At 41.1% G+C, this 22,518-nt stretch overlaps 1 protein-coding gene across 1 annotated transcript in view; it reads right to left on the minus strand.

Moving 5' to 3' along the window:
- The window catches only part of igsf3 (immunoglobulin superfamily, member 3), a 110,086-nt gene that overhangs the window by 70,391 nt on the left and 17,177 nt on the right, over positions 1-22,518 (minus strand). The window contains exon 2 of the mRNA XM_079563566.1: positions 13,417-13,797. Within this exon, the coding sequence (XP_079419692.1) occupies positions 13,417-13,797 (381 nt within the window). The remainder of the gene's footprint in view (positions 1-13,416; positions 13,798-22,518) is intronic.

The following is a 22,518-nucleotide window of genomic DNA, read 5'->3' on the forward strand; positions in this document are numbered from 1 at the left end:
TTAGAACCATATTCCTGACAGTGCGCTGGGACAGGATTGACACATTTTACATTCCCAGGTCACTTAAAACTTGAAATTATTGCCCTGATTTGAATAAGTCCTGAATATTTCCTGTGCCTTGTCTCTCCGACTTATGTAAATTTAGCGATGCCAGTATAATTGTATGGATATTTATCTAATCATTATTACTTGAATGTGTTTAAGGTGTTTCTTTTGCAGTTTTTTGAGCTCATCACTTTTCATAACTTTAAATCTTAAAGGGGCAGTACCATCCATTTTGCTTCCCTACCCCCCTTAAGTAGCGCTGCTGGTTGCTAGCATTACCGTGGGAGTTTTGACCTCCACAAAGAGGAAAAATATAGGAACTGTGCCTTTAAGATGCCAACATCAATAGGGGGCGCAGCATACTTCTATGAGATAAGTTTGTGTACGTGTCCTTGTGACTGATTCGAGTCATTTGTCAGCCTGGGTGTGCATTATGAAACACAAGCCTGTCCTTGAGACAAAGCTTTGGGCCCATTAACTTTTCCTGCCACCGTGCAACTGCTTCGACAAAATCACCCTTCCCCACGTTTTTACTCCCTCCATTAATAAGCACACAGCCCACGGCTCACACGCTGCAGCCCATATTGTTATCTATTAAAGACACTTTAACTAAACCTCTGTTTCCCATTACAAATAATCACACCGGGAAGTACGTGTTAATGAGCTGGGAGCAATGAAGGTGTTTAGGCTCTTAACGTTATTACAAAGCGCTGTTGAAAGAGCAACAAGAAGGCGCTTATGTCCCATTGCTTGTTCGCTTGTCTTTGCTCAACATAGAAAATGCTCTGTTTCCTATTGGAGTGCATTGGATATTGAATTGGAGTACTTTAGATGCATCACATGACACCAAATTCCTACAGAGACAACACAAAGTATATCAGATTGTGATCTCATTTAGGGTTTGGTCCATATTTATTCAATGGTATCTTTCCCAATATTTCTTAAACAGACATTGACGTCAGCTCACTTCTTGTATTCCATTATGTGCCATTATAATATATATATATACATATACAGATGGCATATCTGGAATCGTCCATATATGGTCATGATAAGGGGAAAAACAATTTGGGAGAAAATCTACTTTCTCTAATTATTAAAAATGAATGAATATAGTTTTCTACTGAATAAAGATACAAAGACATGGAGAGGAGCAAGGTGGTTCAACAGCTCATAAATACATAAATAACGGAGAATGCTTACATAATGCTTCATGCTAGCAGCGTGCTAATGCTACGACTGCCGTTTTTGCGTTTCTACTGAACAATCTGCTGTGAATAAACATCCATTTGGACCCGATTTAGACTTGATTTTATATGTATGTGATAAATCAATGGCTAAAAAGAGTAAAAATTGTGTTTCCCAAAAGATTCTGTTTTCCCCCTCGGCGAGGCCACGCCCCCCTTCTATGACGCGATGCCGTCTGTATTTATAACAGCAGATTTCAGTTGTAGCATTTAAACGGAAGGGGGAAAAAAAGTACAATGTAGAAACAAAGATAAAAAGCCATTAACATTTGGCTGAAGGTGAAAAAGTAATTTGCAAAATAATTCCGCAATGCATTTAATCTGTGTGGATGTCGATTATATTTAACCCCTCAAATTAATTAACTTAACTTAACATTAAATTAAATTGCATTTCTATATTGTGGTCACTAATCTCAGACTTTGTCGAGCCACAAAGAAACTAAATACTCAAATGCACAATTAAATACAAATCAAATCATAATTAAAAACAACAAACAAACATCGTAATGCTGTATTCTCTACAGAGCTCTTGCACAATGCTTATTTGTGTTTTGGTCAACAAGGGCGATCAGATAAAGAACTCTACGGAAGAACTCTGCGTCTCTTTTTTTGTTTTCAGATAAGGCATCAAAGCAGCTGCCAACATCAAACAATGCAGTGGCAAAATTAGTGTCCAGGACCACGGCAGAACCAGTCCTGGAGGCTTTCGCACTTCCACTAACGCACTCATTTTAACCACACAAACAGCCATTAGCACATTAATTCGCATACATATTAATGCACAAATGTATTCAAAGTGGGGCTGAGCTCTGTTAATCTCACATAGAAGAGGCAGCCGAGGACCCCCGAGGGTTGCCAAGCTAATCAAGTCAACTACAGAGGCGCTAGCTCGTGTTTAGCCCATTATGTAAACGTTAATATCGTTTCAAACATATAGGCACATTAAACATATTGTCACAACAAGTGCATTAACGCCATGTTGTGTGGGCAGATAGATAGTGTTTAAGAAAATCCAAGATTGCGCTATAAAAGACCTTATAAAGAAATGCAAAGAGAGAAGAACAAAGAAAGGTCAGATCTATATGTGCTTATAATACACAGTAGGTCCAAATATTCTTCAAGAAAAGGATTTCATCGCTGGTTTAGCTTTCAAGTTTGAACATAAGACAAAATTTGTCAGGTGACGCATACATTTCAGGCAATCTCAGTATGCTAGATGTCCAAAAATAGTAAGCACTTGAAGTTTAGTCAAAAGGTTTGGCTGTACGATCCCCCTGAGTGCAGATTTAGTCTCCCTTTTAATTTTGACTTGCCCATCCGACCTCCAAAAGCCTGAGTGCGCGGCACAAGTGTCATCGCGCTCTGCCACTGTCCTGTGGGACACTTGCCCCGGCTCCCCTCTGCAGTGGTGTGTTTTATTCACTGTGCTCCATGTCCTGTTCAGCTTCAGTGTTGTCTGTCACTGTGATCTGAGGGCTGTTAAAGGCTCTTCAGTGATGTTCAGTAAAAAGCACGTGTTCCAATGGGAGCACTACACCACCGCCGCGCTCAGACTCAATTATGGGCCCTACATCTCTCCTGACTGACAGCCTGCTGGTGTGTGACTCTAGACCTAATCGTGAATATGTGCCTTGATGCCTCACTGCGAGTATTGGCAATGTTGTGAACCTTTGGTTTGCAAGAATCATGCCAGACCACACAAGAATTCAAATTAGCACTAAACATGTGTGTAAGGGCTGGGGATAACATTTTGGCAGGATTAGCTACAGTATATTTAGCCATTCAGATTTTTTGTAAAACTGAGTAATATGAGCAGGTGCTAATGCAGTGATGAAATAATAACCAATGAGCATTTTATTTTTTTATAATCAATTAAAAATCAACTGACAGGAAATCCCTTACAGGAACACATATTTAATGCAATGAGCAGCAATGGGCAAATCTAATAAAATAAAAGTGGCAGGCATCAGGATCTGCGAAAGTCTTGAACAAAGAGAATTGAATACAATCTAATCTGCATAAAATAAAATGTGATGCTTTTGAAACAGTATAGCCAATACAGAAAAGTCCCTTTAATTCAGGCCGCTGCCTCAAACAACGTCACTGATACATCGGGCCGGTTGAGCCCGGAGACCCATCGGCTCAAGTAGAAGAGATGTGCAAAGAAAATGGCAAGCCAGACCAAGTGATGAAATCTCTATCCATCTGGAGTGCTGCCTGGTCTGAGGCTTAGAGCGCTACACACACATTTCCACACAGACCAGCACACGACACGGACAATGTAATTCCTAATGAAACCGAGAGGTGACACCGAGGCCACAGAGATACAGCGAGGAGGAGAGAGGAGCGAGGAAGAGGTGTCAGGACAAGGAGAGACAAAGGATAAACTGCACATGGGCCGCTGGTCAAAATCAATACCAACAAACAGAGACAAGCTCCCTTGTCCATTCATCTGCATTGTCTCTTTAAATTCTTCTAATACAGACTTTGTTGGCTCCGTTTCTTCAAGACTAATGTATTATACGTATAGATTAGAGTGCACACATTAATTTCAAGCTTTTTTTCCCCCACTTTTACTTCAGTCAAGCCGTTGAGTAGTCCCACATTCACCGCCGCCGTATTTCTTTGTCTTTTCTGATTCAATCTCTTCCACCCAGAGCTCCAATCTTCTGTAATGAAGTCCAACTCACAGCCATATTGACATATCCATATACCTGAACCTCCATGGTTCGCTGGTGGAGGGCCCAGTCACAATCCCAGGATTGATGGAGAGGTGGCGGGTAAAGCACAGCAGTCGTACGGGGCAGCGGCTGGGTGCCTTGCGTGTAAAATATAGAATGTGAGATGACATCCCTGGATTCTGTCTATCTCATTAAGTGAAGTAGAGGAGTGCAACTTGGCAGCACCCACTTCTCCGAGAAACCTAAGTGCAGGCAGAGACACAAATCACACTCACATGCACACACATACGCACACACATGCTAGCTCAGCACATGAGCTACCACTACTTCTCTATCCTGCCACATGCATACATTTACATATAGATATTGCAAGCCTACTATGACTTTAATTAGATGCAAGGAGTATTGTCAATAATGCTGCTAATTCCACAAACCTGCACTTGGGCTGAACATAGACAATTTATGAAAACAGGTCATTACTGTTGCAAAATTCAAATTTCAAGTCTGTATTAACATATCCTATTTACTGCATGGGGGTGCACTTCGTCATTCCTGACACCTGGCAGTGCGTGGTGAATCTAAATAGTGGAAGAAGTGTGTCTGTCAGTGAGGTTAAAGACAAGTCACCAGGGTATATCTTCTCAGGTTGCTAAATGTTAGCCCTGTGATAAAGCTGCAATATGTAATTTAGAAAGTTTCTTTTTTTTTGTATTTCACTTGTAAAGTCATCAGCATAGAAGCTTGGATTCAGTTGACGCTCCTCGCATCCTCTTCCACTCATGGGTCTATCATGGGTGCTCCAATCCTGACCCCGATTTTAACCCGAACACCAAACATCAGCTCTAGGTATGGAGAAAACTACGATACCACCAAGCACCATCTAGGGAACACAGGTACAGTTCATTGCCTTCATTGCCTGTGACAGTGAAGCACAACAACTTAGATAAAAAACTATTTGCCCTTAAGAAGAACACCATCTACAGTCTGTCGGCTGCAGTGAAGGAATATGCAAGAAACCTACTTGAACAGGATGATTTAGAATGGAATGAAAGTGATAAATATTACAACAACAACAGGAAATGCCACTTAAAACTATTCTGGACGTTTTCCTGTGAAAAGAATTCACACTGTTTGCTGTCGGCGTAATTGAAATTCTTCGGCCTTTTCTTCTTCCCACTCCTTTTTCTGCCTTCTCCATTTGTGCTGGCTAATTGCATTTGGGAACTTGTATGGCAGCTAGTAACTGCATTAACCCTGGGAGTCACATCAGGCTGGGACTATTTAAAACCCACCCCCTATAGCGCCAGTTGTATTGTGGGTAATGCCGAAGGGACCTCTAACCAATCATGTTACGCCGGGGAGGAAGAGCTCATCATATATTGGTCACAGTCTGCAGCCTCTACTTCCTCATTTTAATAAAATACTACCATCTTATTCTTCTCACCAATACCAAAACATTTTCTTCTGTTCCTCAGGAACTAGAAAGCTTTTGCAGAAGTTTGAAGATGGCGGTTCAAAATCCAGCTCTACCCAGTTCTTTAGTTGAATTCTTAGGCGAGACACCATGGCTCAGCTGGCCTTTAGCATTTTATAAGCCCCATGTGGACAGTTAGAGGAATATTGGATATTGTGGCAAATATCATACCTTGTTAAAAAGCTTAGATTGTTCACAATTCAACATTTTTACAGACAGAATGAGCACATTACCAGGGTTACTTAAGAGTGTTTCTCGCAAAATCAAGCCGTAGTAATTGAAGATGACGCCATGTGTGTAATATTAATGCATGCCTTTTGAATCACTGATATTTGTGGAGAATCTTCAAAACTTGTTTCAGTAACATAATAACCATCATTTGCATTGTAATACATTATTAACTATAGCCTGTGTAGTCTAACTGAGATCAAAAGCTTCCATTTGAGTTAAAACAGTGATCAGCTTTTTCGAAGGTCACTAATACCGTTACTGTTATCGCATCGACAAATTCCATATTGATCAGCCCTTATGAGACACTTTGCCCAGATGTGATTGGTGGTGTTGAGAGACGTCAAATGTAAAAAAAAAAGAGGATTAAATACAATGTAAATAAATGTGCTATTAGGTATGACTGATGATGATAATTTCCGGTGATGGAGATTTTCAGCTCATTCTATTATGCTTTTATTTACACTTCATCTCAACTTTGACAAGTGCAGCTGAGGAAAGATCTTACACAATATCCATCTCCAAAAGCTCTACTCGCCTTAAGATGGACGTGTGCTTGCTTTCCCCTCGCCTAGCGGACTAAACAATGCAGCCTAAAATGTCACTATAGGAAGATTTACCAAGGCTCCGCTTCCCTGCTTCTATTACTACATTACTACAAGACTGGGAACAGATGACTACAGCCAAATGCTGGGGCTACAATCTGTCTATCTGCCAGCAGTGCGACGCGAGGCTATAGGAGGCTTCTCTGTATTTAAGTCCTATGTTAGCGGTCTTGCTGAGGGCTTGCTGTTCTGCTGGCGGTGGCACATCTTACTCACACACAGGCTGGTGCGTAGGCAAAGGACAAGCGCCATGGCCATGTCAGCCTGTTGTCCTTTTTCTCCTGCAATCTGAAGAGTAGGAGGAAGCCTTCCAAACATACTGTATAAGTGGACGCAAGAACACACATGAAACACAACAGACTGCGGTTTAGTCAGACCCAGGGCTCCAGATTCATATTTGATGTTGGTTGCGCCCAAAGTATTTTCATTTAGGCAGGGACAAACCGTTTAAAATGTTCCTGCAAACAGGATTCACTGCCAGTATTTATTGGTTAATATCGTCTTCCATAGTCATATAAAAATAAATAACATCACATTTAAATGCATGATATCCGACCAAATAAATAATATACAGTGAATTTTTTGTTTTAAAGCAGAACTAAGTAACTCATGCCCCTAGAGGCCATAAGAGGCCTGCAGGTGTCGTAGCATGTTGCATTTTTTTTACTCATTAATTGTCCATGAGAGTAAATACTACACTGACAGAAAAGACAAAGGGAGAGAGGGATATTGTACATCCAATTACACAAAGGAGATCTTTTTTTTTCACTCAAACTGGGCTGTAAATACTGTTCAAGTGACGCTAGCCCGCAGTTAGCTTGCCCGTTAGCCTGTTAGCTTCTTCTTCGTGATTCCATTAGTGTGTACTGGGGCCTCCGGGTCGGCGCAAGTGTGGTTTTCTGACCAGAGATACCGGGGAAGATGAAAGACCCCCCCAATCACCCCATTAACACTTGTATTACCTCCAGAATGACTACGAAAAGGATTTATTAAGGTAAACAACTTACTTAGTTCAGCTCTAAAGGAGTGCAGAATGCATTTTAAAAGAATTGTTTTTGTATGTACATTTTTATCCTCTAGTTGTTTAAATGAATTGATACGATACATTTTAGCAGCTTTAACAAGTTTGGCTCTGTATTACTGTATTAACTTATTTCATCACTGACACATGAATATCAAGTACGAGAAAATTGATATGTAGCCTAAAAGTTTTCTAAAAACTAATTTATATAAGCTATAGTTTACCCATCTGTGATCGGCTCTCTGGGCTCACGAACAGGCTAATTGAGACCAAAACTTTCACTTTTGATCAGACATTTGCTCAGAGGAAGCAGCACGGCATAATCGTGGATATTTACTTTGAGGTCTCTTCCTGGAAGATTTACGTTATATTTTAATTCTGGAAATAAGTTTTTACCTGGATCTGGACATGTGAAGATGAGAGATTACAGTGAGGACTGCCTGATCTGTCCGCACCTTTGTGACGCGCGTCCTGCTCGTCTTTAGGCTAAACTCACTCATGGGTGGACTTCAGTCTTTTCCTGGTGGACGCAACTATGGACACACTAGTTTTTCTGCTACACCTGAGGTAATTCTCCTTTGTGTTAGAGCTGTGCACATCCTGATCAGTGTTTACAGTGATATTTGTTTTCTGACGAGAGGGGTGTGGGCGGATCAGGGCAGTCGCACCGATGTGACTCAGGTCAAATGTTTCGTCGCACGAGTTCAATTTGCAGGTGCCAAAACGGTTGCACTTTTGAGGCCTGGTCAGACCCATTCTGTGCATCATCAGAACAATGGGGACATAGGTGGCCTTTGAGAGACAACCGTACATTGGTGTGTGAATGAGAGTGTGAATGTAATGCACTTTGAGTGGATAATGTAGGTGGAAAAAACGCTATATAAGTTGAGACCATTTACCATTTTACCATTTAATGAGGTGCACACATTTTGAGGATGTTAATGTGCTCTCTATTGAGTGCTAAGCCTCATTTACATGTGCTGCAATTTAAAGTTTGGTTCATTGCCTAAATACATCCAAAAAGAGGGGAACCGGGTGAAAGGGGGGAAAAAAGGGGGACACAACCCAAACCATTTTGATAACAACATAAAATTTTATTTTTAGATTTTACTTTGTATAGAGCTCACACCTAAATCCAAAGATAAAGCCTTTGCACTCAACTCAAGCTCAAATAAGAATGTAAGGAAGACTGAATGATACATTGCAATGGTAATATAAAAACTCTATTTTTTTGCTACGCACTGAAATCACATAAATGTAACCTCTTGGATGAAGATTTTTTAGGATATAGTAATCGGGATTGTCAGATGGGGAAGAAGAAAAGGTTAGGAACCACGAGACAACAAGACAAATAAGCTTACTACACTGATCAAAGTAATACTTTTATCTTTTGTCTTCAGCATAGAATTCGTACACTTAAATGCACTTTGGGAAGCCAGTCCAGAACTACACAAGTTTTTGTTAAAGTTTCACCACTGAGTTTGGAATCAGTCTTCCAAATTTGAGCTTGGAATATCCTATAACCAGACGGAGGCGGGAAGGTATCTCCTCAATGACTAATTGGCTAATTAGGCAGTATAATCCAATATATTTGTAATGAAGTACTGCTAATGTTGTGGATATTCTATAATACTGAAGTTGTTCCGACACCCGTATACATTACAATTCCAAGTAATTTTGCTGGCTCTGAACACCGCCACTGGAGGTGTTGATAGTATCACTCTCCTGCGATTTCCCACAGAATCCAATAATAGGATCGGCTCATTCTGTATAGGCTAATGCATGAGTCACATGCGGCCACATTTGGCTGTAATCAACTATAGGAGACAAGCCTTCTCATGTCATATCCTATAGAATGTTAACCCAAAGCCATTGTATAAGGTAATTCTCTTGCCTTTTTACATCACCCCACCATTTAGTACAATCCATAATTCAAACTCTAGTGTCAATTATTCTTTTCATGCACGAAACCATTACTGCAGCGCCTCAAGCAAGACTGGCACTTGGCTGGCTGAAAAGAGCTACATTTGATTTGATTCATTTTTCGTATCACTGAGGGTATAAACGCCACACGCTGCTAGCCTAAAAAAGAACAGTGTCACATTTCCATAGAGGAAGCGAGCGAGCCGTTTTCCCAGACAATTGAGCAGCACATTGCGCAGCTGTGTTGCCTCAATCGGCTTGTCATCCCTAAACAATACAACATCGTCACAGTATCGGCCGGCTGACTCGCCAGGTGTTGCGGGAAACAACGGCGATCTTCCCGAGGCAATGTTGAGCTCGGGTTCCCAAGTTCCCTTTGTGGCGAGAGGTGACTATAGTTGCAGTACATCTTATGACTAAGGCCCGTATGCACCACTCAAGCCACAAATTACCACGTGGCCTTTGCAACCCTGCCATTAACCCACCCACTCCCATGCCAGCGTAGTAGTCATGCAGCATGAAGGGCACTGCCTTATAGCTTTATAGGCCGCACAGCGTTTGAAAGTAGATTTTCACTCAGTGGCTTGCTTTGAAAACAGCTTCACCATCATTTCGCTTTCGATTTATGCTAACAATGTGGACAGTCATAGGAAACAGTCATCTACAGGACACATAGACAGATTAGGGGAGACCGGGGCTATTTGTCACACGGGGTAATTTGTCACATTGCTTTATATAGCCACACTAGAGGGCGCTGTACGCTGGTGCTGATATATAATATGTGTGCGATAATAATTTTCTCATTTGGACTGAAGACATGAGGACAGGACACATTTTAATTGTTTTTAATGCCTTTTCTCAAACTCTAATGTCTGGGTTATTTCTGTAATGAGAGCTTTCCTTTAGTTAGTGCCTTAAACAAAAGACACTGATCTGAAAGACAGAGATGCTAACTTTGGTTTGAGCCGTTTTAGAGCTAGCATGCTATATCCATTTGTTAGCTAGCTTACATTGTTCGTAAAGTGGACACTCGGGGTTATTTGTCATATGGGGAATAAATGGTGAGACGTCTTTTTCTAATCACTTTATTTTAACATTAGCTTTTAGAGTGGCCGTATGTCTGGGTAATTTTAGCGAATTTGTAAATTTTACACCTCACAGAGCATTTTGCAAAAAACAGTTAGTTCAAATGAGTGTTATGAACATATGTGGCATTGCATTGCGATTGTTTAAAAAAACAAACATTTTGTCCTTTTATCTCTGAAAGCAAAAAAGTTACAAAGTTTATCAAATTTCAAGTTACAATAAAAAACTCTATTAAAAACAATAGTGACAACCAACCCCACGCCTTGTGACAATGCAATATGATAGGAAAAAGAGAGCGGGGTCTCCTTCAAGTCAAGGGTTCAAGCTTTCATTTAATGCAGGTCGGACTCTTGTGGGATTTTCTGTTGATGAGCTGCAAACCCTAGAAAAAAAGTGTGACAAATAGCCCCGGTCTCCCCGACTATAGATTACTTTACTATTTCATTGTATTGTGCAGCGACGACAGTCTTAACGTTCAGCTCCCAGAAAATTGAAATGATCCCGAGATAGTTAGCGCTAGCAGACATTTCAAAGCCACTTTAAATGGCTGCGAGGGGGAAAACCTAAGAATAGGAAGGATTTTTGAGTAATCTATGATCCTCGTGGAAAAGTTAAAATCCGAGCACTGCACATTTTATTCTTTTTAAATGGTTAATCACTCTTTTTTTGGGCCCTTAGAAGAAAACACTTCAAAACAGGTTCGTTTTTTGGAGAGTGGACGATTTTCAATAAAGGCGTCCTCCAACTCAACAATACACACATAATGTTAAGATGTTACGTGAGCGATAGAAAGACAGCTCGACCTTTTCTTGACACCCGTTTCCCTCCCTAAGAACTACACGACTTGGCCTTGGTCCTTGTTGCCTCGACTACAACACTTGTTATAATTGAAATGACAGTCTGAAGGACAGGAAAGGGGTGCGGGGGGGTGGGGGGACAGGGAGGCTGACTGAGACCAGGGAATGTCTGACAACAATAGTCGATAGAAGTGTGAAGCTTCCAAGCGGCGGCGGAGGAATCCATAACAGTGAGAGGAGCAACCCCGCTGTGACCCCGCGACCTGTGAAACTGGGTTAAGAGGTCGGAGATACCAGAAAGGGAGGCTGTAGATAACTAACTCCCTTCCACTCCTCCTCGATTCCTGAGGTCTGGGCTTATGAACACGTCTATAAATACTCGGTGCTATCACAAGTGCTGTTGTACTGTGCCCTGCCTGAGAGCCCTGCCCCACATTCATGGCATTACATTCTAACTACAAAGCTGTTAATAAAGTTAGTTCATCCATACTGCTGACTACTAAAGCACCGAAGCGACATAGTGGATATTTCATGACTCCGAGAGAAATGATCCCACTGGTCAGGACCCTGTGTGTGTAGGAGGAGATATTCAATGTTCAATAATAAAAAAAAATGAATCCCACAAAAAAAGAGAGAGACCATCATGAAATTATCCAGACTTGTGTAGCACAGATTTTTAGAGATTTACCGTGTGGAACAGGCCAAATTGCTGTGCGCTTGTTCCTGCAGGCTGAGATTTGAGACTTGGATGAAACAAATTTACAAAATCAAAATGAAATTAAAAGCTAACCAAACAAATCTAAGTGGTGCCAATGTTCCATAATTGGCATCGTGGCAGAAACAGCATGGCAATTTCCTAAGATGATTATTTTCGAAAATTGGTTCTGGTTAAAACTGAGATATTCCAAACAACTTTAAACACAGATTTTTTTATTTTTTTTATCGAACCACTCACTTAACACTCACTACAAATTCTTGATTACAATACTCGTAAGGCTGATAGCAGCCAGTGTGGGGTTGTTTTGCCCTTTGACCTGAAGAGGAAGGTCACGCACTCCACTCTTGAAGGCATGCGGTTATGAATGCCATGAAATCCCCCACTATGGCAGCTGCCTCCTCGTCAGCACAGCCTTGGTCTAAATAAGTGACCGAAATTCCTCCACCACATGCAGCATGCCATCGAAACATGGCAAGAGAAATGTAGGAATAATACATGTAGTATATGAGCAGCTTTTAGCCGTCACTACCCGCCGGCTTAGAGCAGGTGCGCTTTGGCATTGAAGGACAGAATTTCATTTTTTCCCCCCTAACTTTCTGTTGACATTGACAGGTGTTCTAAGCTTGTATCTTGAAAAATTTAAAGTATATATATTTTTAAACTTGCCTGACAGTGACGACTCTACTCGACTGTGAAGCATGTGACACAGATATCATCTTCAAACCAGTATGGACGAATGTGTGGAACAGATGATGTTTTTAACAGCATGCTTACTATGTGCTGGATCATATCTATCATATCATCTGCTCAAATGTGTAAATTGACTAAATATCTTTTGCCTTTTGAACATTTGAAACATTTTACTGCTATAGTCCTGAAACACTAATTGAAACTGTACATTTTGCATAGACAATGAATAAGACGGTATATTGACAGTATGTTGTCTTTGGCAATTATTTGGCCATAATGGTCAGAATGCCCTGCCTCAAATCTATAGAAATTGTACAGTCAAATCCATATTTGAAACAAGTGCTTAATGCTACTTTTGGGACTGATTTATTTGACCTTTACTGAACTATGAAAGTCCTGCTATGAAAATCAAGAAAAAATGAACATAATTTTGATTACTGATGTTTAAGTTTTGTGCTTACGTGTTGCCATCGTTGGTATTAGAGATACTGTAAAATGTGTCATCTTTGGACATAGTGTCAGAGTTGTAGAAATGTAGAAGGGGTGAGTATAAGTCTTGACTTCAGCCAAACCCCTTTCGGTCAAGCTTCATTTAGCACTTAAACTACTTAAAGTACACATTTTCTTATTGTATAATGTTTAAGATCTTTGGAAAACATGTGATCTAAATGTTTATAATGACCGGAGATGAAAAAAAACTACGAAAACTACTAAAATATCTTTTTCAGAGCAAATGTATGTGGACATGTTTTTTTAGTACTAGGGGAAACCAGAGCACCCACAGAAAACCTACGTACACACATACACAGGGAGAGCAGGCAAACTTGGCTGAATCAAACCTAGGACCTTCTTGAGGCAACAGCGCGTCTGTTCTTTGTGCATACAGAAATGAAGGACTCACCAGTGAGGTTGGTGCGGGCGCTGTAGGAGCCCAGGTACCGTCCATCTGTGTTGGGGGTGTAACACTCAAAAAGCCCCTGGTCTTTGGCCTGCACTTTGGTGATGTGGAGCATAGCCGAGTCGCGGCTGAGGCGTTCCACGTTGATTTCCTTACTGTTGACCCTCTGGGAGTACACAGCGTAGGCATAGTTCTGCTGCGACGTGCTCACGATGCGGATCTCCCTGTCCGCCGCCGTTGGCAGGTACATGGACCACTCAAAGTCCTGCTCCACGCCCTCCTTGTATCCCGACACGTTGCACCAGATGGTCACATGGGAGCCCTCCGTCCGAATGAGCGGGCCACTCTGCACCATCACCACTCTCTGGGCCACGGCAACACCAGCTGCAAAGAAACAAACAAAAGAGAAGGTGAGTTTTAAGTGGGCAATAACAGACTTGAGACTTTTTTCCTCGTCATAATTTGGAATGCCTACAGTATATGTCTAGCATTCTTCATACTGATGATTGATGATTAAAGCAAAAGGCCACCGTTTTTCCATACTGAAATATGAGCTTAGACGAGTTAATGCGTACCTGTCTGGTCTTTGTGCGTGCTCTCAGTCACGCAAAAAGACCAAAGATGTTGTTAGCATTTAACCTCTCCTCCTCTCCTCCATGGGGCCAAATGAGGGGGAAGTTAGAAGCGACCAAGCACTTCCACATTTCCCCTATTTAAATAGGTGTTACTACGCCTTATAATATAGTTCCCCTTTGTATCCGCTTAGAAAATTGACATGTTTAATTTTGTGTAACTATACTTGGATCGTGTAACTACTCACATAACCGTATTTAAATCGTCTAAGCTCAGGTAAGAACATATCTAAGTATGGAAAAGCGGTTGCCTTTTCTTTTAAAACAGTAACTTCTCTGTGACCACTTTCGGAGCCACAGGAACATCCGCCTCATAGTGCGAAATTGAGTAACAAACAGCGATTTCAAAGTGTAGCACAAGCTTGAGTTTATGAGGCACACATCTCCCTGGGACATACAAAGGCAGCATGACGTGTGCAGCGCAGCGTTGTGGAGAGCGCTGGCTGAGGTTGAGGTGTGGGCAAGCGCGCTCCCACAACATGCGCCACTAAAACCACTCGATACGTCCAGTAACTCTTTTTACACTGCTGTCAGGCCCACACACGCTTACGTGTTAACCCTCGGATGTGGCAGGTGAGAGGGTGGGAGCATCTGGGATTCGGGGATAGAGGTCAGAGTGCTGGTACAGCACAGCGCAGCAGGGCATGCAAAACCGTGTCGACTTTAAACGACTACAGGTGCTCGGTGACTGTGCAAGTGCCGCGTTGCTCAACATGCCTTTTGAGCTTTATCCTCGGCCTCACCTCGGACAAGGATGGACATTGGACACAGATGCAAAATATCGCTAAAATGTTCATTTCTTTTGGTTATCGAGACGGAAATAAACTCCATCAGTTAAAAATCAAAAGACACATTAGAACCATTAGAGCCGTGGCTGGCAACAACAGCTTCATTTCTTCTTTTATTGCGCGTGTATACTTCAAATTCTTCCCTGCCTTTTTTTCCTCCTTCAACCTTTAAATGTCACAAGGCAACATTTAATTTAAGGTAAATTAAGATTCACAATAAGGGCTGTTGCCTGGATTCCTAAACTGGCTTTTTGCTTCCTCTATAAACATCACACTGCTGTAATTTTCATACAGATTTACAGTGACGAGACTAATAGCTTCATTAGCATTTTAATTTTGCCAAAATGAGGCTTTGTAAACTCATTTATTAACAGCAATGTTTATGCTTGAAGTCTAATTTATATTTTAGTACAAGTAAATGCTGTACACTGGCCTTTCATCTAGATACACTAACACTGCTACCGTGGATTGCGGCTACTATTATTTGTTCCTTTATTTAAATAAAACTACACAAAACAAAGTATATTATGTTGTCAATCAGTTGCTGTCTGTAAAGCAGTACTAAGTAACTTGTTTAACTTAAATCCTTTTCGTAGTCCCTCTCGGGGTAATACAAGTGTTAATGGGGTGATTGGGAGTCTTTCATCTCCCTCTGGTGACTCTGGCCAGAAAACCAGACGGAGTCACCGATACACACTAATGGAATCATGAAGAAGAAGCTAACAGGCTAATGGGCAAAGCTAACTGCGGGCTAGCGCTACTTAAACAGTATAAAGCCAAGTTTGAGTGAGTTTTGTCTTTTCTGTCAGCGTAGCGCTTTGGTGAACCTACTGTCTATGAAAAGCGCTGTACAGGGCAAATACAACTATTTATTTCCAAACAGAAAACCTCACAATTCTGTGTTTAATCAAATAATAGCAATGCAGACTTAACATTCATTTGGCTTCTTTAAGCTGTATGTCGTGACAATTCAATATTTTGCAAGAAATATCCTGAATATTATTAATGTTGAACCTGATCCTCTTCTGTTAAGGCCACAAACCCACTAGATTAATCATTTTGTGTCCGTTTTGTTTCATGTAACAGGCCCGCTAATTTCAGGGATATTACATTATACAGCAGAGTTTAAAGACAAATTCTACGATCCAATTCTCAGCGTCCCAGCATTCTTCGACTTTAAAACAATGAGCTCTCAGATGCCGCATGAACACGACCAACAGTAGCCACTAGCCAGGCCCATATACACCTGTACATAGAGCAGCCCTTTGCCAACACCATACATTCACCATTCATGTCCTGGCATCCTTCTTACAACAGAGCACTTTACAGATAGCCTCAATTCAGACAGAACAAGCCTGCTGTTTCCTGTCTACACCAGCGGCTGGGGAGTGCAGCTGTGCATGTGCATGAGTGTATAAGAGTGAGCACAATGGTAACATTAATAATTCAACACAACAGCTTTTAAAACTTCCCCATCCTCTTCCCCTCATAGTAACTTCTGTCACACTTCCACTGTTATTAACGCACCATTTGAATGTATGTGTGCCCACGTGCAGGAATGAATGGGTTCTGTATTTTACATGAAGAAAACACAGGGAAATCAACTATAGAAGAGGCACATTTTAATCTTTTCTCTCTCACCACTATTGTGAATTTCATTTGGAAAAGCACCAATCCGTTTTCCCTTTGTTTGATTCTTAGGCACATTTCACTCTCAGAGCTAATAAATCTATAGCATGTCCAATTCCTTTCTGTACAATTGGAGCGCAATCCAATCACAGCAGGTGGTGTATTAAAAAGGAATCTAGTTCAAGTGATTTCTCAACTTCTGTTCACTATGAGCACGCTTTTACAGCTGTATGGAAGTGTGGCCGTCTGCCTGTATCTACCACACAGGAACAGTAGTTTTGGAGGTACTTTGTAGATCAAGGGAGGGAATTTGGCCCCTGGCAAAATCCGTCAAATCCATTTACTTGGTCCTTTTTTTTTCTTCTTCTGCTTGTTCACATTCTGATTAATATGATTTCACAGACTGACGTACTATGTACTGTTTATACGCCAAGTTATTCACTTCACCAGTCAGTGTTTGTTTAACTTGATGGAAGCAGTACTTGTAAGTTATAGAACTTGGCTAACTTTTTTTACTCAGTGGCAATTTTCTTTGACATTTTATAATATGTTAATAGCTATACAATGATTAATTGGCAAGTTTTGTCTTTTCATCTGTAAGGATAAAAGGCTATATGGTTATGAAAAATGAATGCCTCAGCAGAAGAATCAATCAAACACAAGAAACATTGGTATACCTAGGCCTTGAATAGGTGTATCAATGGATGAATACAGAGACGTTTGTCTGATTAAAAATAAAACTGAAATGTTCTGGTCTAGGTCTGCAGACACAATTGGCCAAAGTAGTGCAAGGATCCATAAACACACCTTGCACATACTTTCACCTTTGGACAGCGCTTGCCAACCCTGTAAGTACAACTTGACAGTGGAGAGTTTTCTGATTTGACAGACAGCTATCCAACAGTTGTCCCTTCTTTGAGTCTACTCCTTGTGACTCAGCAGCCTGGCCCTGTATCCTCGCCTCTTCGCCGTGATGTCAGTGCTTCTAATGTGGCGGTGTCCGGTCTACCCACATCCTGCTCAGATCAGCTCCGAGGCTCGGCACTGCTGCATCACTACTTCTCATGTTGCATCCCCTCCGCGTCCCAGAAATATATTACTCACACATCCAAACGGCAGAAGAGGAAAAAAAAAAAAACGCTCTTCACAGTCATGTTGGGAGCTCTCCTATCTCCACTCCACCTGTCAGAAGGCCCATAAAAACACACTTGCCTTTCCGTTGGCTCGGCTTTTTTACTCGCCAATCACCAGCTCTATTCCCTCCCTGCCTGTCTCTCTCTCCTCTTCGGGGGCCTTCAGTGTCTTTTCAGGCAGGATTTAAGCGGCTCTATGCAACTTCAAAGTGCCCATCTCTCGCCGCGGCTGTTTATAAGTCTCACAATGACATCGCAAACCCTGCAGACCTTCCAACTGATCGCTCAATTCCAATTTTCCCCCCTCCTCCCATAATCCCTCCGCTCCTCACCTCTGGCTGTTCCAATCTGGCTCACCAAGTGCCCATATTTGCTTGTCAGATATTCTGTTATTAATGCCCATCTTATTCCTGCTAAGGATAGATGTCTCGTTACCTACTTTTCCTTTCTTGCCTTTTTGCGCCTCACTCAAAGTTAGTGCATGTGGCTCGTTGAACAGACACGGTGTGCTTTTTGGATGTGTCGCACTTGCCAAAACATTACTGCCATGTTTTTTAAATGGTCAACGTCGTGTCGACTTATCGTTCAACAAAAAAAACAGATAAACGATACATTTTTGGGCTCGATATTTATCGTCTCTACATGTATTAGTATTTCCCCCCTATTTTTTCCTTGTAAAACTTTGATTTCTAACTGAAGAAAATGAGTTACATAATATTCCATGTTTATTGCAGCTTGTGTGGTATTTTAGGATATGATTATACACTTAAAGAACAAAGGTTTACTGTCATTTTTATGCCTGAGAGTTGACAGTATCCAGTATCGTTACAGTCAATAATATCGTTTATCGCGATACTTTCCTGCCTCAATATATCGAGCTTCAAATTTGTTGACAGGCCTAGCAAATCTATATGCTAACCCCAACATGTTAGGAGACAGACTATCAACTGTGGTGACCTCGAATGGGATAAGGATGCAGAAAGAAGATTACCCAAAATATGAGGCAGGCACTATGTTGATGCATTATTATCCAACTTGAGTGATGCACTGGGCAAAACATTTCAACCATTATGCCCAATGCCTTTGTGGTGGTCCGGTTACTCATCAGTATCAACAGACCCTGCAGTGGCATTCCATACCATTCTGCACTGTTTACTTGAAACCAGGCTAAACCGACCTTGCTGTTTGGCACATATATATGCAGAGCAATGGGTAGCACATACACCACAGACAGGGAAATCTGCAAAGAGGATTAGGGTAAGTGGAAGGGGGGGGTTAAACACTAATCCAATCATTTGCGGCCAGTGTCTTATTCTCAGCGGCAACAGCAGCAACAGCGGTGGAGGGGGAGACCACTTGCACCTACTCACATCCTCGCCCCCACTCGCTCCCTCTCTCTCCGGCTCCTCTGCGATAATTATACACCTCGACAAAGGTGTACAATAAAAAGCGCGACGGGGTGCGAGCAACGCAAAGGACATGCACAGCTGAGCTAAAACGAGTCAGTCAAAGGAATGTATGCAAAATGGATTTGGGCAAGGTAGGAAAAGGGTAGAACTCCATGCATTATTAATCGCAAACAAATCAAAATGGCAATTTGTATGGTCGCAATTAGCAAATCCATATATTTAAGATTATGTAATCTTGCTAGATCTACAAAAACATGATCTGAAATGCATCCGACGCGTCTCGTTTAGCAGTTCATTTCCAAGTCTTCTCTCAAATGTTAATGCGCTTGGACAGTTTCAATATAGCACAGTGAACTGAGTCGTGATTTTAAAACATTAATTGCAAATAAACTCGGAAGCAGATACTTTTGCAAACAGCGGCAGTCCTGGACACACAAAGTATCCATAAGAATCCCGGCAAAACAACATCAATATTCATGTTAATTTGACAGGGGAAAACAGAGCAAATCACCTTGGTCACATTTAGCCTGGCATTTTTTCACTCGCTAATTGCGGATGTAATAACTTGATTCATTAAGGAACAGAAACCTGCACCTTTTGCTCAGCTGCGGGATTGTGTAAAGGGCCCATGTCATATAATTGCTTATTAGGTTGATGAATATAGCGCAAATACATTTCAGTTTAGGGAGAAAAGTGCTTTGACGACCTGGTAGGCGTAATAAACAAAGCAGAGTCTTCAACTTGGATTCCAAAAAGAGCCCAAGTTGCAGACTTTTTTGTTTGTTTCTCAGTAGTTTAGCCATTGAAATACAGTCAAAACACCCGCATACTACAATCTATCAATCTTTATCATTGAATAATTTCATATATTAATTTCAAAGTGCTTTACAGATTTTAGAAACATCCCCTCACACCCACTCACTCACACCCTCCTCCTCCCACATAAACAAACACATTGTCACATCCATATTCACCCCATCCACCTCCACACACACACACACACACACACACACACACAATAAACTAATGGACATAAGGCTGAGCACAGATGACCCAGGTACGAAAACACCGTCCAAGTGTTGCTAGTTTGGAGCCCGGCTGAAATATTAATTGCCGTCTGGGAGGGCAGTTGGCATAAACCAGGGATCTCCATCCTTTTTTACCTGGCAAGCTTCTTTACACAACAAGAGCATCAGAGAGCTGCTTATGCTTCAAAACAACTTGTGTAAAATATGACTTAGGTTCACCAAGGAAACTCAGTTGTCAAGACGGAAAATGACTTGATTTTAGGCCTTATACTTCACAATATTGACCCAACTGTTGGCAAATTGCATCTTTAGAACAAACAGAAAATGCATCTAAAATCTGAGCTATCAAGCGTATAGAGCTGTAGAAAGTCTTTGGCGAGACTGTATTGACTATAAGGCAGATGGCTGATTATGGCAAACCCAAAAAGAGAGATGTCAAAAGAAAAAAAGAAAATCTAATGCAAACTCTTGTGCCATACTGATTGGCATTCATGGACTGTTGGGTTTATTGAATTAAGCAAGCAGAAGCCAAAGAAGCTTGCCTTTCTTTGTAAAATTGAAACTATGCAGTATGGGTACGTCACATGAGCCCTCCCCTGTCCAATCAGATGACGCCTTGACTGAAAAACACAGCTTCATTGAAAGTTGCCAAATTATACAACGGGGACTTTTTAGCTGCAGCAATAGGAAGCCAGTTTCTATATTGTTCTTGATACAAGCTCAAATTCAGCTATTTTTTTGTTTTTAACCAACTGCTGCTTTAACACAAGTGATTACCCCAGAAATCAATCAGCAGATGAATCCATTATGAGCAGATGAATGATGTCATTAAAAGGCGCCGCGTTTTAATTCATCACTGTGTGTGGAGACCTTCTTCAATAGAAACGTGTCAATGGGTTTCGACAAAAGTGTGACATTTCGGCTCGCAATCTCGGCTCACGGAACATCTCGAGCATACCCTCCTTTCGACTCCCTGACACTATTGTGCTTCCGCGTGCAGCTATCACCCCATTAAGTCAAGCGGAAAGCTGAATTAAAGATGGAAATCAGGGAGTTATTTCACTTACATGTCAAATTACAACAGGGGTAGAGAGAATCTTTGGTGTTAATGAGGCTGTATTCAGAGGTGGCCGATGAATAATGCATTGGACAGAGTCACTAGTCGCTCCCATTGTTTGAATTGTAAAATAAGTCTATGTCGCCAACCCTACATTTTGAAATAATATCCGCTGCCTTCAATTTTCACTCATTATTCACAACAGATTTAGTATTCCATAAAACACTCTGGGCGTTATCTTACTCCTAAAAGACTTAGCAAAACACATTCTCCAATTACATAGATTAGGTTGTCCAACGAAGGAAGAGAAACCAAAGTGAGTAAGAGAAGCCTCAAATATGCATAGCTTATTTTGCATTATTAATAAAGTATTGTTGTTATACAGTAGAAGGAACATTCATGTGTGTCATCTAACATGGCAATTACATGGAAGCACTCTCTTCAGGAAGGAGAGGAAATTACACATTATAAAACAAAGAAAACTAGCTTTCACATTCAAGTAACAGCATGCTAGCAAATCTATGACGCTGTGATAAACGCGCTCAGGTGATGGATTTTAAGCTTGGAGGACACTGTTCTATTTCTAACCACATTTTTGTGCTTAAGAAAATCTTGCTGATGTAACCAGCTCCCAGGACAGATGGCAACTTCTCATTGGCTGGTTGGTGACTGTTAACCAAAAGTTATTTTTGATCGATAGGTCTGATAGTAGGAAAATATGACTAACCCTTTTCTTAAAAATTTAAAGGGATATTTCAGGATTTTTGACATAGGGCCTCATTTCCTAGTTATCCAGAGTGTTGTTGCTTTCTGGAGATTTTTTGATTCACGCAGTCCTTATATTTGAAGAGTTTAGTGGTGCTACGCTAGTGCTAGGCTAGTGTTAGGCTAGTGCATGTCTATGGTAACTAGTAGCCTGCATTAAAAACCTCTTCAAAATCATTGGGTAGTCCTCCAAACGTTGATTTGTAGAAAGCTCCTTTGTGAATTCCACGTGTAGTCAAAAAATTGTCACTACGGTATATCCGGTAACCTAGCAGATCACTCCGCCGCTGCTTGGCTTACAACCAGGAAGCTGATGCTGCTCAAATATAAGTTCTTTTAAATGCAAAATGGCTATATTTCAAAAATTATTCAGTCATCACAGACATTTATATCGATAGTATTATAAGTGATTTGCCTCAGGTGCACTGTGCTTGGGTCAGACTGTTCCTTAATGCAGGCTACTAGTTACCATAGACATGTGCTAGCCTAGCACTTAACTCTTCAAATATAAGGACTGCATGAATTAAAAAACAAAAGCAACAAAAAAACACTCTGGATAACTAGGAAATGAGGCCCTGTGTCAAAAATCCTGAAATATCCCTTAAACTTGAGCCATATTCCTGTTCCTAACACTAACCTTAGCTTGACCTTTATTGTTTAACTT

The sequence above is a fragment of the Gobius niger genome (genome assembly GCF_951799975.1).
Source record: "Gobius niger genome assembly, chromosome: 9".
In the NCBI taxonomy this organism is placed as follows: domain Eukaryota; kingdom Metazoa; phylum Chordata; class Actinopteri; order Gobiiformes; family Gobiidae; genus Gobius; species Gobius niger.